The sequence below is a fragment of the Palaemon carinicauda genome, chromosome 29 (assembly GCF_036898095.1).
Source record: "Palaemon carinicauda isolate YSFRI2023 chromosome 29, ASM3689809v2, whole genome shotgun sequence".
In the NCBI taxonomy this organism is placed as follows: domain Eukaryota; kingdom Metazoa; phylum Arthropoda; class Malacostraca; order Decapoda; family Palaemonidae; genus Palaemon; species Palaemon carinicauda.
The window spans coordinates 27,277,484-27,292,512 of record NC_090753.1 but is presented as its reverse complement, the minus strand read 5'-3'; the positions used below and the strand labels follow the sequence as shown (position 1 = coordinate 27,292,512).

General features: G+C 36.4%; 1 protein-coding gene across 1 annotated transcript; it reads left to right on the top strand.

Annotated features, from left to right (window-relative positions):
* Window positions 1–6,940: 6,940 nt before the first annotated feature.
* On the top strand, window positions 6,941–8,528 carry LOC137622465 (uncharacterized). The gene is made up of 2 exons (XM_068353071.1): window positions 6,941–7,427; window positions 7,570–8,528. The coding sequence occupies exons 1-2, from the start codon at window positions 6,941–6,943 to the stop codon at window positions 8,526–8,528; spliced, it is 1,446 nt and encodes a 481-aa protein (XP_068209172.1).
* Window positions 8,529–15,029: the final 6,501 nt, after the last annotated feature.

The window sequence follows — 15,029 nt, the reverse complement described above, 5'->3', positions numbered from 1 at the left end:
GACCTCGGGATCAGAGCCCCAGGTGAAACCACTCAAACACAAAAGCTTCTGACTGGCCGGGCATCGAACCCTGGTCCAAGAAACTTGTAACAACCGTGACATACCTCTTGGCCAGGAGGTATATCGCTGTTGTTACATCTGTTACACTGATTTTATATATATATATATATATATATATATATATATATATATATATATATATATATATATATATATATATATATACATATATATATACATATAGATATATATATATACATATATATATATATATATATATATATATATACATATATATATAATATATATATATATATATATATATATATATATATTCATATATGTATATTTGTATATACACAAATATATATATATATATATATATATATATATATATATATATATATATATATATATATATATATATATATGTGCGTGTGTGTGTGTATGTATATACATATAGGTGTATATATATGCATATATATATATATATATATATATATATATATATATATATATATATATATATATATATATATATATTTCTACCTGATTCTGGAATTAAAATCTAGCCCATTCAAATGGATAGCAAGAAGTGTACCATTCATGCCATCAGAGGTTCAAAAGAAGTCGGAACCTAAGTGACTACTGCCTGACTTCCCAATCAACGAGGTAACTTAATTGATAGTTTTTAATTCAAATTCCCCTTAATGAGTCAGTATGGATGCAAATAAACACAGCATCTTACTCGAGTAGGAATAAACTTCTATCTCCTACTGGGATCCAACCCTAGTCCCTTCAAACAAATGTTCCCCCAACTTCCTGTACTCTCTCTCTCTCTCTCTCTCTCTCTCTCTCTCTCTCTCTCTCTCTCTCTCTCTCTCTCTCTCTCTCTCTCTCTCAATACTCTGGTGAATGTTGCTAACCTTATTCGAAGTCAAATAAAGGCTTGATATTGCGTTTGAAGCCAGGTTCGGAACTCTTTCAAATAAACGGAGAAGGTTAATAAAGACTCTCCGGGTGGTTATGACGCCAACTTCTGATCAGGGTCTCCTATGTGCACAAACATTAATCTTCCAATTAATTAATAACTTGAATTATTCAAAGGATAATTGCGACAAAACATTCATTAGTCTCTGATAGCAAGAGGTGAATTTCTTGTCAGTACTTTGTCACCAAATGATGTCAATAATTCTCTTATTGGGAGGAAGGAAAAATATCTTAATCCCAATTAACATAGAAAACTTGAAGGAAATTACTCCTTTAGTTAAATCGTAGGAATCTCTCATTTATAATAAAGTGCAGCGTTTTTTAATTGTTCACTTATATATATATATATATATGTATATATATATATATATATATATATATATATATATATATATATATATATATATATATATATATATATATATATATATATAGGTGTGTGCGCGTATGTGTTTGAGTGTGCGAGTGTGTGTGTGTGTGTGTGTGTGCAAAGGTTTCCCCAGAAATAAGCATGTACATTAATAAAAAAAACTATCCTATATATTGGTATTGTAAGACTCGTTTCATTCACCTTTCTTAAATCCAGTTTTAAAATATAAGAATAAGTTCATTATATATTTCTTTCATGTAACAGAAAAAACTGAGATAAGAAAGCCTGTCTTAAGATGATTAAGCTGTTTTCAAGTTACGCTTCTCACTAATGGTATGGCAAACTCGACTTTTTATCCATGAAACAAAAGACCTTATTCTCTTATAAGGTTTTTTTTTTCATGTGCAGGTTTTGTTTTTAGTTCATTGATTACTTTTAATCCCTTTTTTATTACTTTGCAAGTTTTTCTTGACTTTAAGAAAATTGCCATTTAATTTTCATCGAATAGAAAGACAGGTAGCTTAATGAACCAAGAGTGCAGACAGGATTTAGAAGTGGGTCAACAACAGACCACATCCATGAAATCAACTGACTCATGGAATAGGGGATCGGCGTTTTGATTCTCCATTCAGAGATAGAAAATGGGGGAAAAAAGTAAAACCTGTCCCTAGTCGCTCATTCCATACCATCACCAACTGTTGGGGAACAGGCTGCTAAGGATATTCTTGATATTTGCAAACTATTCTTTACGGACGAAATGATTGCGTATATAACCGGACAGACAAATTCATATGCAGCAAGGGATAAAAGCTGCAAGAACTTCCATGTAGATAAGGATGAGGTGAAGAAGTTTTTGGGGCTATTACTCATTAATGGATATCAAAGTGCACCATTTGCAAATGATTACTAGTCAACAAGTGAAGACCTGGAAAAACAAATATTTCCCAAGACAATGAATAGAGACCGGTTTCGTTCACTCAAAAGATATCTTCATGTTACTGATAACAGCAACTGATTTGAAGTTCTCTGGCATCCTTGCAAGAGGGGATGACAATAGTATTGCCACTGTATCAAGCAATGATTGTGGTATTGCCCCATTACTGGAATCTGAAAAAAAAAATATAAAGAAAAAAGAAATCAGTAAGTAAAACATATCTGATCAGTATGTACAACAAAGGGATGGGTGGGATTCATTTCTGTGACAAAAGGCTTTCAACTTATAAAACTAAAAACTAGATTACGTTCAGAGAAATGGTTGTGGAATATCTTTTCACATTTCCTAAAATTGTCTGTTATTGCTGCATACAAATTTTATAATTATGCAAAAACCTACCACAAAGGTTCAGCATAAGGAGTTTAGGAGAGAAATAACTCGAACACTTACCAAAATAAAAACAGGAAGAGAGAGGCAAGGAGGTCCTTCAAAAGCCCATTATAAAGCTACCAGATATAATAATGTTAACCCTTTATTATAATTCACTGCACAAGGAGGAGGATGTGGTTATCAGGAAAGCACAAGACTGCAATGTATCAAGTGTGAAAAAAGAACTACACAAACTATGTAGCGACATACACTGCAAGAAATGAGATTATGCGGAATCTGGAGTATCAGATTTATTTTCCCTTTTTTTTTTTTTTTTTAGTAAAACATTAATTTTTTTATCATGTATATAAGGATGTAATGAGGAATGGTGAGATATCTTGAGTTCAAATTTCGGTAATTTGTTGATACCTAATGAAAAGTATCGATTATTTTCTAATAAATCAGGAATCTTTACAGAAATAAATTATTCATATTTCAATGATAAAGGCCTCAACTCAAAATACGTAAACCCTTTAATTATCCTCAAGACTTTTATCACAAGTATGCCAACGTTCCCAAAATGGCTTTACTGAAACTATAATCATAAGACAAATTATGACACATTTAATCTAAAAGAACGTGGAAAGCAGCTTCACTCTTGAAATTAGTGTTGTTGAAGTAATATTAGCCTTCTGGTGATCCGATTATGCAATGACGGGTGAAAATATTTTTGCCGTCAGTGATCCAATGACGCGAATTGCCGCGTCAGAAGTAACCACGAGACGGCAGATGGTTGAGGGACATGTGAAGTCTAAAAGAAAACGGGTAGCAGCACCCCATGCGCTGGAGGTCTAGGCTGATCTCCAATTTGACTTATCTTTTTAATGTATTTTTTTGCAACCCGTTTTGCCGTAATGTTTCATGAATTTATGGATAATTTTATTTCATCTCCATTATAAATGATTATGAGACTTAGCACAGTAAATATAAAGACGAGAAAATAAATGAATTTCACGAGGTGTTAGAAAATTAACTCATTGGCCTGGTCTTTGTATCCCACATGACCTACTCTTGTATTTGGCGTTATGTATATAAGCTTGTATTTTTTACTGATATATATATATATATATATATATATATATATATATATATATATATATATATACATATATATATATTTACATATAAATATATTTATATATATATATATAAATATATTTATATGTATATATATATATATATATATATATATATATATATATAAATATATTTACATATAAATATATATATATATATATATATATATATATATATATATATATATATATATATATATATATATATATATATATATATATATATATATATATATATATATATATTACTTATTTATTTTGCGTTTGCTGGCATGCATATTCGTTGTAATAACTCGGATAGTGAAGGATTTTCACATATCTAAATATGTAATAAATTTGTTGTGATACATTATACAAAAGTTATAGAAGCAGTATGTCTGGAATTACCACCAGTAAACAGAAACAAATTACAAACTTGGTAAATAGAACGTCCGACCATTTAGATATTCAATTAAAATTCACATTATATTTCATGATGAATTGTTGTTCCTCTGAGGAGCTGAATAGTTAACGCTCTTTCTTTTTCTCTTTTCTGTTTTAGTAAAGTTCAATGGTGGTAAACTATGTCTGGAATATTAAGTTATGTCGTAGACATTGAATAAAAAATGTAACATATGAGAAAATTTTCATTACAAAGTTAATGAATTAGAAAATGGAGGCGTAAACTACTACTCTTCCATGCGCTGCTATTGTAAAATGAATGGAGGGTTTAAAAGTTTTAAGAGTTACTAGTGAATGGCAGAGGCAAGGGGCAATGACAATGCCATATAAATTAACCATATGCACATATGATCAACACCCCAGCCACCTTAAAAGGTTTTAAGGTTTAAAGGCAAGTCATGAATGGGAGAGGCAAGGGGCATTGACATTACCCTTCAAAGCAGGATAATAACCTAGAGACTGACTATATATAGGTATGATCAGCGCTCAAGTTCCCACTCCACCCAAGCTACAACCAATGATGGCCAGGCAAAGGCGGCTCAGGAGATAGACCTATAGGCTCCATCAAACGTCCCATCCTAGGCTAACAAAGGGTGGTGAGGTTGCAGCGACCAAAGTTACTAACATGTTTGAGCGGGAATGAACCCCAGTCAGGCGATCATCAGTCAGGGATGTTACCACATAGCCCACCACAGCCCTAACACCAGAGAAGGTTGCGAATGAGTCAACAGGTAGACCCAATACACCCCATCCTTAGCTCACAAGGATAGCCAGGTTCCAGACAATACTAGAAATTATTAATCTTGAGCGGGTCTCAAATTCCCGTCCAACAGAATGCCAGTGAGGGACGTTTCTAATAGGCTACCACAACAATTAATAAGCATATTGGGTGTGATATATATTAAACATTGGTATAGCACTAGCGCTAATGATCTTTGGAACCACCTTAGATCCCAATTCGTCACTCACAGGTTTAGCCATCTTTAAATAAGTACCAGGACCTACTGAGGCCAACAAAATTTAAAATAACGGTTAACTGAATGAGTAAAATTCCAAATTCGAAATGTAAATATGATAATAATAGTGATAAGAAAGAAAACCTAATACAAAAATGAGAAATTATTTTTATGCTATATAAAAATGTCTAATACTTGACAATTCACGACGATCTCCATATGATGAACTTCACGTATAGAATAGCCGTCGTCGACCCCGGGGACATTCTAAGCCTTGGTGCAGTATTTACCTTCCCTTCAACTAACGGTATCGTTAGTTACCAATTACTTATAAGTTTTATTTCACTCATAGACATTCAAACAGAAGACTAATTAATTCTGGTTAATACACGGGTTTAATTACACAAACACAGCGTAATTAATTTTTTCAATGATACATCATTAAGCAAACTCATCTATAAACAATTCCAGAATTGAATATTGCCTCAATTCAAACCACCAAATGGAATGATTTGAGATTAAATGAGATTAGTTTCAGATGATTAGTAGGTAATTAGGGTTTCAGTAGCCTATTGGAATCGTCCATACCTGGCGTTTAAGTCCCGCTCAAGCTTGATAGTTCCTTGTAGTGCTTACAACCTCACCATCCTTGCGAGCTAAGAATGTGGGGTTTTAGGGGGAGCCTATAGGTCTACTTGCTGAGTCATCAGCAGCCAATGCCTGGCCCTCCCTGGTCCTAGCTCAATTGGAAAAAGGGCTTGGACGATGATCATATGTATATATGATCAGTCTCTAGAGCAATGCCTTTCACCATTCATGACCGACCTTTGAGCCTTTAAATGTGGGAGTTATATGGAAGTCTAAGGTTAATCTATGGATAGGAATTGAAGTGTTTCTGTGCACGCCTGATTACAGACAGGGAAGATTAGTGGAATACAGCTGTTGCTTATGAGTTGCCTATAACGATAGTTTTTTTTTATATCGTTGTACTTTCATACAAAATATCCTCTGAATAAAAATGGAGTAAAAATTTTCATATATACACAGATAATTCGAAATGATGTGGAAATTTTGTGAATTAAATTATAAAAGCAAATATATCAGCAAGACTAAAATAAGGTAGATAATAATCGGACACTTGGAATTAAGTAAATAATACATCAATAACTAAATGTGTTATTTCCACTTGACGAAAAATGTGTGCTAATTTTTGCCGTTCATCTCCATCGTATATATTCGACAACTTGTAACAAAAGGAAACGGACACATAAATAAAAAAAATAAATAAATAGAACACGGGAAAACAATAGGAAAATCCTTAAAGCGTCGCAACGACGAATAAAACAAAACACATTTTAGCTGTTGATTTTCTTCTTATATATTCTACGACTTGTAATAGAAAACCAAAGAAAATGTGATAAAAAACAAAACATAGGAAAGCAATAACGAAAACACGAACGTGTCACAAACATGTTTTCACTTTCACACCCGTTCGAGGAATGCGGGACAAATGGCTCCCGGAAAACATATGTCAGGATCTCATCGTGCGAAACGTCTCGGTGGGATTCATACCTCCCTGATGGACGAGTTATGTAGCAGGTAAAAACCAGGATCCACTCCGAGGGAATGCTGATAACGACGAAAGCCCGTTAGTGTTGCGACGCTATCAAGTGAGAAAACAATTCCTCCTTGTAACTGAACGACAACCTCATGAGAGGTTTGGTGAAGAGTAATGACCTTGGCCATGGCGGTTAAGCATGATTTCGAGCCCCCCAGACTAATCATTAACAACACTCCTATCGAGTGGGTTAACGACTATAGGTACCTCGGAATCATGATAAACCGTCACCTATCACCCACAAGCCAGGTCAAGTACCTCAAACATAGGATCTCAACCCGGTTCGCAGCCATGAAAAGGATCACCTCCCTAAGTAGGGGAGCCTCCCACCTGCTACTCAGAAGGTTCTACGTGCAGGCTATTGCCTCACAGGTGGAATACGCAGCCCCGTCACTGACTGGCCTGCAGACCGGGTTGCTTTCCTCTCTGGAGGTCATCCAAAACAACGGTATGAGACTCATTACAGGGGCCCCTATGTGGACTAGGCTGCAACTTTTGCGGGCCGAGACCAACCTAATGCCATTAGCCAACAGAGTTGATATAAGGCTCTGCGCCACTGTGTGCAAGACCATCAAAGCAGGTAGGGCATCTCCCCTCAGCAACAAACTGAGAGGTTTGTTAGACCTGCATGAAGATCTAGACCCCCCCCCCCACATATGCCGGACGAATTCTGCAAGCAATCAGGAGGATGGGAGCGCAGCAGATCGTCTCGTTCCTGAGGGTGGACAACGTTCATGATCTGTACATCCCCCCAGCCCCATGGGTCCCCGACCCAATTTCCACCAACTTCACTGTCCTCCCCTCCACCAAAGCCTTATGCCCTCCCCAAATACTGTTACAAGCGGCCAACCAAGCAGTAAGGCAAACTTGGGCCAATAACAATTACTTTACGGACGGGTCGGTGGACCGGAGCATACCTGCTACGGGTGCCGCCGTCGTCTCAAATAACTATGTTGCCAACTGGAGGTTGTCAGATCATGCCTCCACCCTACAGACTGAACTCGTGGCCATAGCCAAGGCGCTTGCTGACTCTCTGGGTAAGCAAGGAGACACTACCATCCATACCGACTCCAAAGGAGCGATACAGGCCATCTCCAACAATAAGCTACAAGAGAACGTGCGCTTGCTCTCTACCATCAGAGCTACAGCACAGATCCATGCTCAGAGGGGTCGCAAAATCACCCTCAACTGGATCCCTAGTCATGTGGGGGTTCAGGGGAATGAGGCCGCAGACAGGCTGGCAAATGAGGCACTGAAGTGCACCTCCATAGGGGTAAGCCTCAGTAAATCTCTTAAACAAATTAAAAACCTACTAATCCAAAACTGTCTTTCCAGAGTTAGGTCTGATGTACGCGACGCAGCCTTGGGAGGTTCCATGACTGCCAGGTGGTACACACAGGTAACTGATATGGACCCACATGATATCACAAGGGACACAAATAGGAGAATAGCCGTCATCACCCATCGCCTCAGACTGGGCTATAAATGCTGCTGGCAAATCATCGGTGACGAAGTACGCCCTTGCCAACACTGTGAAGCACAACCAGCCGGTGACCCTTTGGACCACTATCTCCTCCACTGCCCCAGCACTGTGCTCCTTCGTCAAGACCTACCCAACCATCCACCGATTACAGCAGAAGCAGTAACCAAGAATATCCTAGAAAACATCCCAGCATACACAGCCTATCTCTCCTCGTACCCACCGCCTAGGTGATTTATCACCCTTAAACCTCATGTAACTTTGTTTAATATAACTGCGTGTTCTTTTTCCAGGGGATACTGTATGATCCAAAAGTTTCTACCTCCCACTCAATACCTGTACCTTCCTTCCCATGACCTCCTACTCCCATGGGACTTGCTACTATACCTCTTTCCCTACGACTAGAGAATTTTCCAGGGGATACTGTATACCCCAAAAATTTCTATCTCCCACTCAATACTTGTGCCCTCCTTCCCATGACCTCCTACTCCAATGGGACTTGCTACTATACCTCTTTCCCTACGACTAAAGAATTTTCCAGGGGATACTGTATGCCCCAAAAGTTTCTACCTCCCACTCATTACCTTTACCCTCCTTCCCATGACCTCCTACTCCCATGGGACTTGCTACTATACCTCTTTCCCTACGACTAAAGAATTTTCCGCTCGTGGCTCCAGGGGCCGGTCCCCGATAAGTAGAACAAGAGACACCTAGTTGCAGCAACCATACTTTGCCTCCCCATCCTGAGCAGCCCAACTCTGACCCTCGGCAGTTATACGGGAATGTATAAGTAAAACAAGGCCCCTGCTTCACAGGAACCATAACAGGCCACGCTCTAGGGGCAGAGCAGCCTGTAATAACCCGTGGGTGCAGACATATTGTCAAGGCCCCGCTGCCAGGAGGGTCAGACCTGCAGGGCTGCGGCCGTGTCCAGGTGGATGTCCACAAATCACCCATCCTGTGCTCTTTTAATATAATAAAGGTTAAACCCAGCACATATATCCCCATACCACAGACGGGCTGCGTAAGCAAGAGCCCGTGTCTAGTCAAAAGGACTAGGCAATCTAAGAAGAAGAAGAAGAAGAAGACCTTGGCACGAATCGACTACTGATGATTCTGAAAAAGAGATCAAAGGAAATGGGACGATTTGTCTTTTAGCGGTTAGATGATTGACTAAACTTTGAAAATGGCGTTGCAATAGTTATGGACGACGTGGTACAAAAGTTTTTATCGCCTGTCTTTTATAAACAATAAAATTTTTCATAAAGTACTTTGCTATATGTGTATGATAGCCAGTATTAGATCATTACAGTATAAAAATAACATATGTACTGATGGTTTTCAGCTTGTATTTTCCGTTATGGTACTACCGCTAGAGAGTTATGGGGTTCTTTGACTGGCCAGGCAGTAATACGTTGGATCCTTCTCTCTGGTTACGGATAATTTTCCCTTTGCTTACACACACATCGAATAGTCTGGCCTAATCTTTACACATTCTCCTCTGTCCTCGTGAACCTAACAACACAGAGGTTACCAAACATTTTTTCTTGACCCAAGGGGTTATTACACTGTCATTATTCGGTGGCCACTTTCCTCTTGGTAAAGGTAGAAGGGGCTCTACAGCTATGGTAACCAGCTCTTCGAGGAGAAGGACACCATAAAATCACACCAATGTTCTCTAGTCTTGGGTTGTGCCATACCCTCTGTACCATGGTTTTTCACTGTCTTTAATTAGAGGTTTCTTGCTTGAGGGTATACACGAGCACACTATTCTATCTGATTTCTCTTTCTCTAGTTTTATTAAAGTTTTTATAAAAGATATTCATTTTAATGTTAATGTTGTAAAAATATCTTATTTTTCCTTGTTTCCTTTCCTCGAGGGGCTATTTTCCCTATTGGAGTCCCTGGGCTTATAGCATTCTGTTACTCCAACTAGGGTTGTACTTTAGCAAATAATAATAATAATGATAATAAAAAGAGAAAACACGCATATATACATGTATATTTATATCTATCTATCTATCTATCTTTATATATATATATATATATATATATATATATATATATATATATATATATATATATATATATATATATGTATATATGTGTGTATGCATATATATATATATATATATATATATATATATATATATATATATATATATACATATATATATATATATATATAAATATACAATATATATATATATATATATATATATATATATATATATATATATAAATATACAATATATATATATATATATATATATATATATATATATATATATATATATATATATATATATATATTTAATATACAATATATATATATATATATATATATATATATATATATATATACATATATATATATATATATATATATATATATATATATATATATATATATATATATATATATATATATTTAATATACAATATATATATATATATATATATATATATATATATATATATATATATATACTGTATATTTTTAAACAAAAAATACAGCTGTTAGTAGTGCACGGCAAGATAAAGGCCTTACACATCTTAATTCTTGTCCTGGCATAAGTCAGCTTTCATCACCACGTTGCCAACTGTGGATTGTTGATGGTGGGAGACTTGAGTCTGATCGCTCACAGCAAACTTAGTATGGGTAACCCGTATTAGTATAGCGTTGCTGATCTTGGCGATTCACAAAACCCTTCCCCATGTCAAGGTTTACCTCCTAGAAATAGATGTATACATAGTATATATATATATATATATATATATATATATATATATATATATATATATATATATATATATATATATATATATATATATTATATATAGACTCATATATATATATATATATATATATATATATATATATATATATATATATATATATATATATATATATATATATATATATATATATATATATATATATATATATATATACATGTATATATATATATATATATATATATATATATATATATATATATATATATATATATATATATATATATACCTCTATATATATATATATATATATATAGATATATATATATATATATATATATATATATATATATATATATATATATATATATATATATATATATATATTCCAAGTTCCAATCATATTTCAACACCTTCTTCCTTCTCCCTGCCACTCTCCATGATCCTACAACAGAAAAAAAATCCGTTTGAGGTATTTCCCGTCTTCGGGGTCACTTCAATCTATATGCTTATGTTCTGTGAGCAGAAGGTATGTTATGATTCAATCTCTTGCTTGATTCCATTTTGAGATCTTAGGTTTTGGTCATTTCTGGTCAAGGAATAATGTGAAAGCGAGAGTGAATGATTTAATCTTTCGTCGTCTTCTGATTTTGGGGCAAGTGTATATTCTTTACGGTCTTGTATAATGATAGTATTTCATTATTTTATTTAGTTGGGACTGGAAGGATGAGGATTATTATTATTACGAGAGTACGCAATCCGTTAAAAATAACGTCTAAATATTCAGACAGATACGCATACAGACACACGCGCACACACAACCTCACCCAATCACATATTCAACCCTTCTCACACATTTCCCCTATCCTAATTACAACCAGTTGGTTCGGCAACTTGTGAAAGATTGTGGATTCCGAGCGTACCTCTCAGGGTTCTCCTCTTACCCTGGTATGACTATATTCTCTCCCCCCTGCCGGTTATCATGACAGGAGATTATATATATATATATATATATATATATATATATATATATATATATATATATATATATATATATATATATATATATATATATATATATATATATATGTATATACAGTGGAACCTCTACATACGAATTTAATCCGTTCCAGAACCAACTTCGGATGTAGAAATTGTTCGGATGTAGAAACGAATTTTCCCATAAGAATACATTGAAATAGGATTAATCCGTGGTTGAGCCCAAAAACCTATGATTACTTCTTAATAAACTACTACACATAATTTTCCCATGAGAATAATGAACACTAAATTAGATAATAGACATGTAAATAAGAAGAATTAGCAAAAAATTATAAATAAGAAATGGGTTTTTAGCGTCCCTTTACCTTAGAAACTCCAGTGCGGGTGTTGTTAGTCTTAGCTACGCAGAGAGGAGAGAGGAGACGGACGGGCGGCGAGGAGGTTGAGAGGTTAACTACGATAAACTTACTGTACACTACCGTAACTTATTCTAACTTACACTAAGTGAACTTTAACATAACTTAGCTTATTTTTTTTTATTTTTATATTTTATATTTTTTTTTACATTTTCTTTTTTTCTTTTTGATGATTACGTAATTTTAATCACTATCACTCTCTACATTTAAAATTGACTGAATTTCTTTTGCTTCACTCTTTTCCGTTTTCTGTGTTTCACTTTCTTCCGCATCACTCTTTGCCATTTTCTTTGATTCACTTACATCCTCTTCATCACGAGTTCGCTTCGCAGTTTTTTTAAAGAAAGCATCGATAGATAATTGCTTGGTACGGCTTTTCAGAATGTTTCGAAAGTGAGTTAGGCAAACATCATCGAATTGAGAAACTACACGACAAACCTGCAATTTCTTTGGATGGTATTTATCGATGAAGTCGACCACGTCTTGATATTTTCCTAACACCTCTTTTATTTGCGCCGAACCTAACACATGTTCTACCTCCTCGCTCTCTTCCTCGTCATCACTCATGTGCTCCGACATAGCATGGAGTTCCTTGAGCTCATCCGTCGTCAGTTCGTCGTGATGTTCGGCGACGAGTTCCGTAACGTCATCTGCGTTGACCTCCAGACCCATGGACTTGCCAAGGGAGACGATTTTCTCTACGGCTTCCGCTGCACTGACCACGGGATCAGGTTCGGGGTCAAAACCCTCGAAATCTCGGGGAGCAACAGCATCAGGCCAAAGCTTCTTCCAAGCGGAATTCAGGGTCAGTCGAGTTAATCCCACCCATGCCTGATCTATGATCTTCAAGCAGTGCACGATGTTGAAGTGGCCCCTCCAAAATTCACGCAAAGTTAAGTTGGTACTTTGCGTGACATTAAAGCACTGCTTAAATAAGTGCTTGGTGTACAGCTTCTTAAAACTAGAGATGACTTGCTGGTCCATGGGCTGGAGGATAGAGGTGGTATTCGGTGGAAGATACAGCACCTTTATGAACTTGAATTCATCGAAGATATCATCTTCAAGTCCGGGGGGGGGGGGGGGTGAGCATGTGCATTGTCAAGGCATAGCAGGCACTTTAAAGGCAATTTCTGTTCATGAAGATAATTCTTCACAGAAGGGCCGAAAACTTGGTTTACCCATTGCACAAAGAATTGCCTAGTGACCCAGGCCTTTGAGTTGGATCGCCAGAAAACATGAAGCTGATCCTTATTGACGTTGTGTGCTTTAAAGGCCCTAGGGTTCTCTGAATGGTAAACCAGTAAGGGCTTGACTTTAAAGTCCCTGCTAGCATTGGCATATAGGGCAAGAGTCAACCGATCCTTCATAGGCTTATGCCCAGGCAATTTCTTTTCTTCGGCAGTGATGTAGGTTCGACTCGGCATCTTCTTCCAAAACAGCCCGGTTTCATCACAATTAAACACCTGCTGCTCTACGTAGCCTTCTTCCTGCACGATCATTTCGAAGTTCTTGACAAAGTCAGCTGCAGCCTTTGTGTACGCACGAGCAGCCTCTCCGTGGCGAACAACTGAATGAATCCCGGACCGTTTCTTAAATTTCTCGAACCAGCCACGAGATGCCTTGAAATCATCTGAGGAAGGCTCGGTTGAACTCTCCCCAGCATCACCCCCAGAGCTCTCCTCCTTCAAGTCCGTAAAGATGGCGTGCGCCTTCTCGCAGATAATGGTCTCGGTGATTGTGTCGCCAACGATCTCTCTATCCTTAATCCACACTAGTAGAAGTCGTTCAATCTCTTCTATGATAGGGGTACGGCGTTTGGAAATTATAGTGATCCCCTTAGAAGGTTTCACTGCTTTAATAGCTTCCTTCTGTTTAAGGATTGTCGAGATCATCGACATATTACGGCCATACTGTTTAGCAAGTTCACTCACGCGGATGCCACGCTCATGTTTTTCAATAATTTCCTGCTTAATTTCTAAAAAAAGCATTTCCTTCTTCCTTTTCTCACCACTACCACTACCACTGGCAAAACTAAGCCTTTTAGGACCCATACTTTACGTAAATTACCGTTAAAGGATGTAGGTAAAAAATCACGATTAAAACAGAGTTAATAGCAGAACGCACAGAGCACAACCGCAAGAAGCCGACGAGAATAGAGGACTGACCTAAGCCGCGCTAATTGAGCGTCCCTCCGAGGTCGATGTGCTGCCTTCTATCGGCGGAAATAAAAAACACTTCAGGCGCTATGAGCACCGACTACGGGTACAAGTATTGTTTACTTTGGGTGTCGAAAAAAACATTCGGGTGTAGAGTCGGAACATGTTCGAATTGTACTTCGTGTGTCGAAAAATTCGGATACAACCATACAACCGGTACGACGGAAATTGCTTACTTCGTGTGTCGAAATATAATTCGGGTGTAGAGTCAAAAATTTGCTCGAATTTTACTTCGGATGTTGGAAAATTCGGATGTAGATACGTTCGTGTGTAGAGGTTCTACTGTATATACATATATATATATATATATATATATATATATATATATATATATATATATATATATATATATATATATATAT

Coding starts and splice junctions, on each gene's coding strand:
- LOC137622465 (XM_068353071.1), top strand. CDS start 6,941: ATGGCGGTTAAGCATGATTTCGAGCCCCCCAGACTAATCATTAACAAC. Junction 7,428..7,569: donor CCTCAGCAACAAACTGAGAG/GTTTGTTAGACC, acceptor ACATCCCCCCAG/CCCCATGGGTCCCCGACCCA.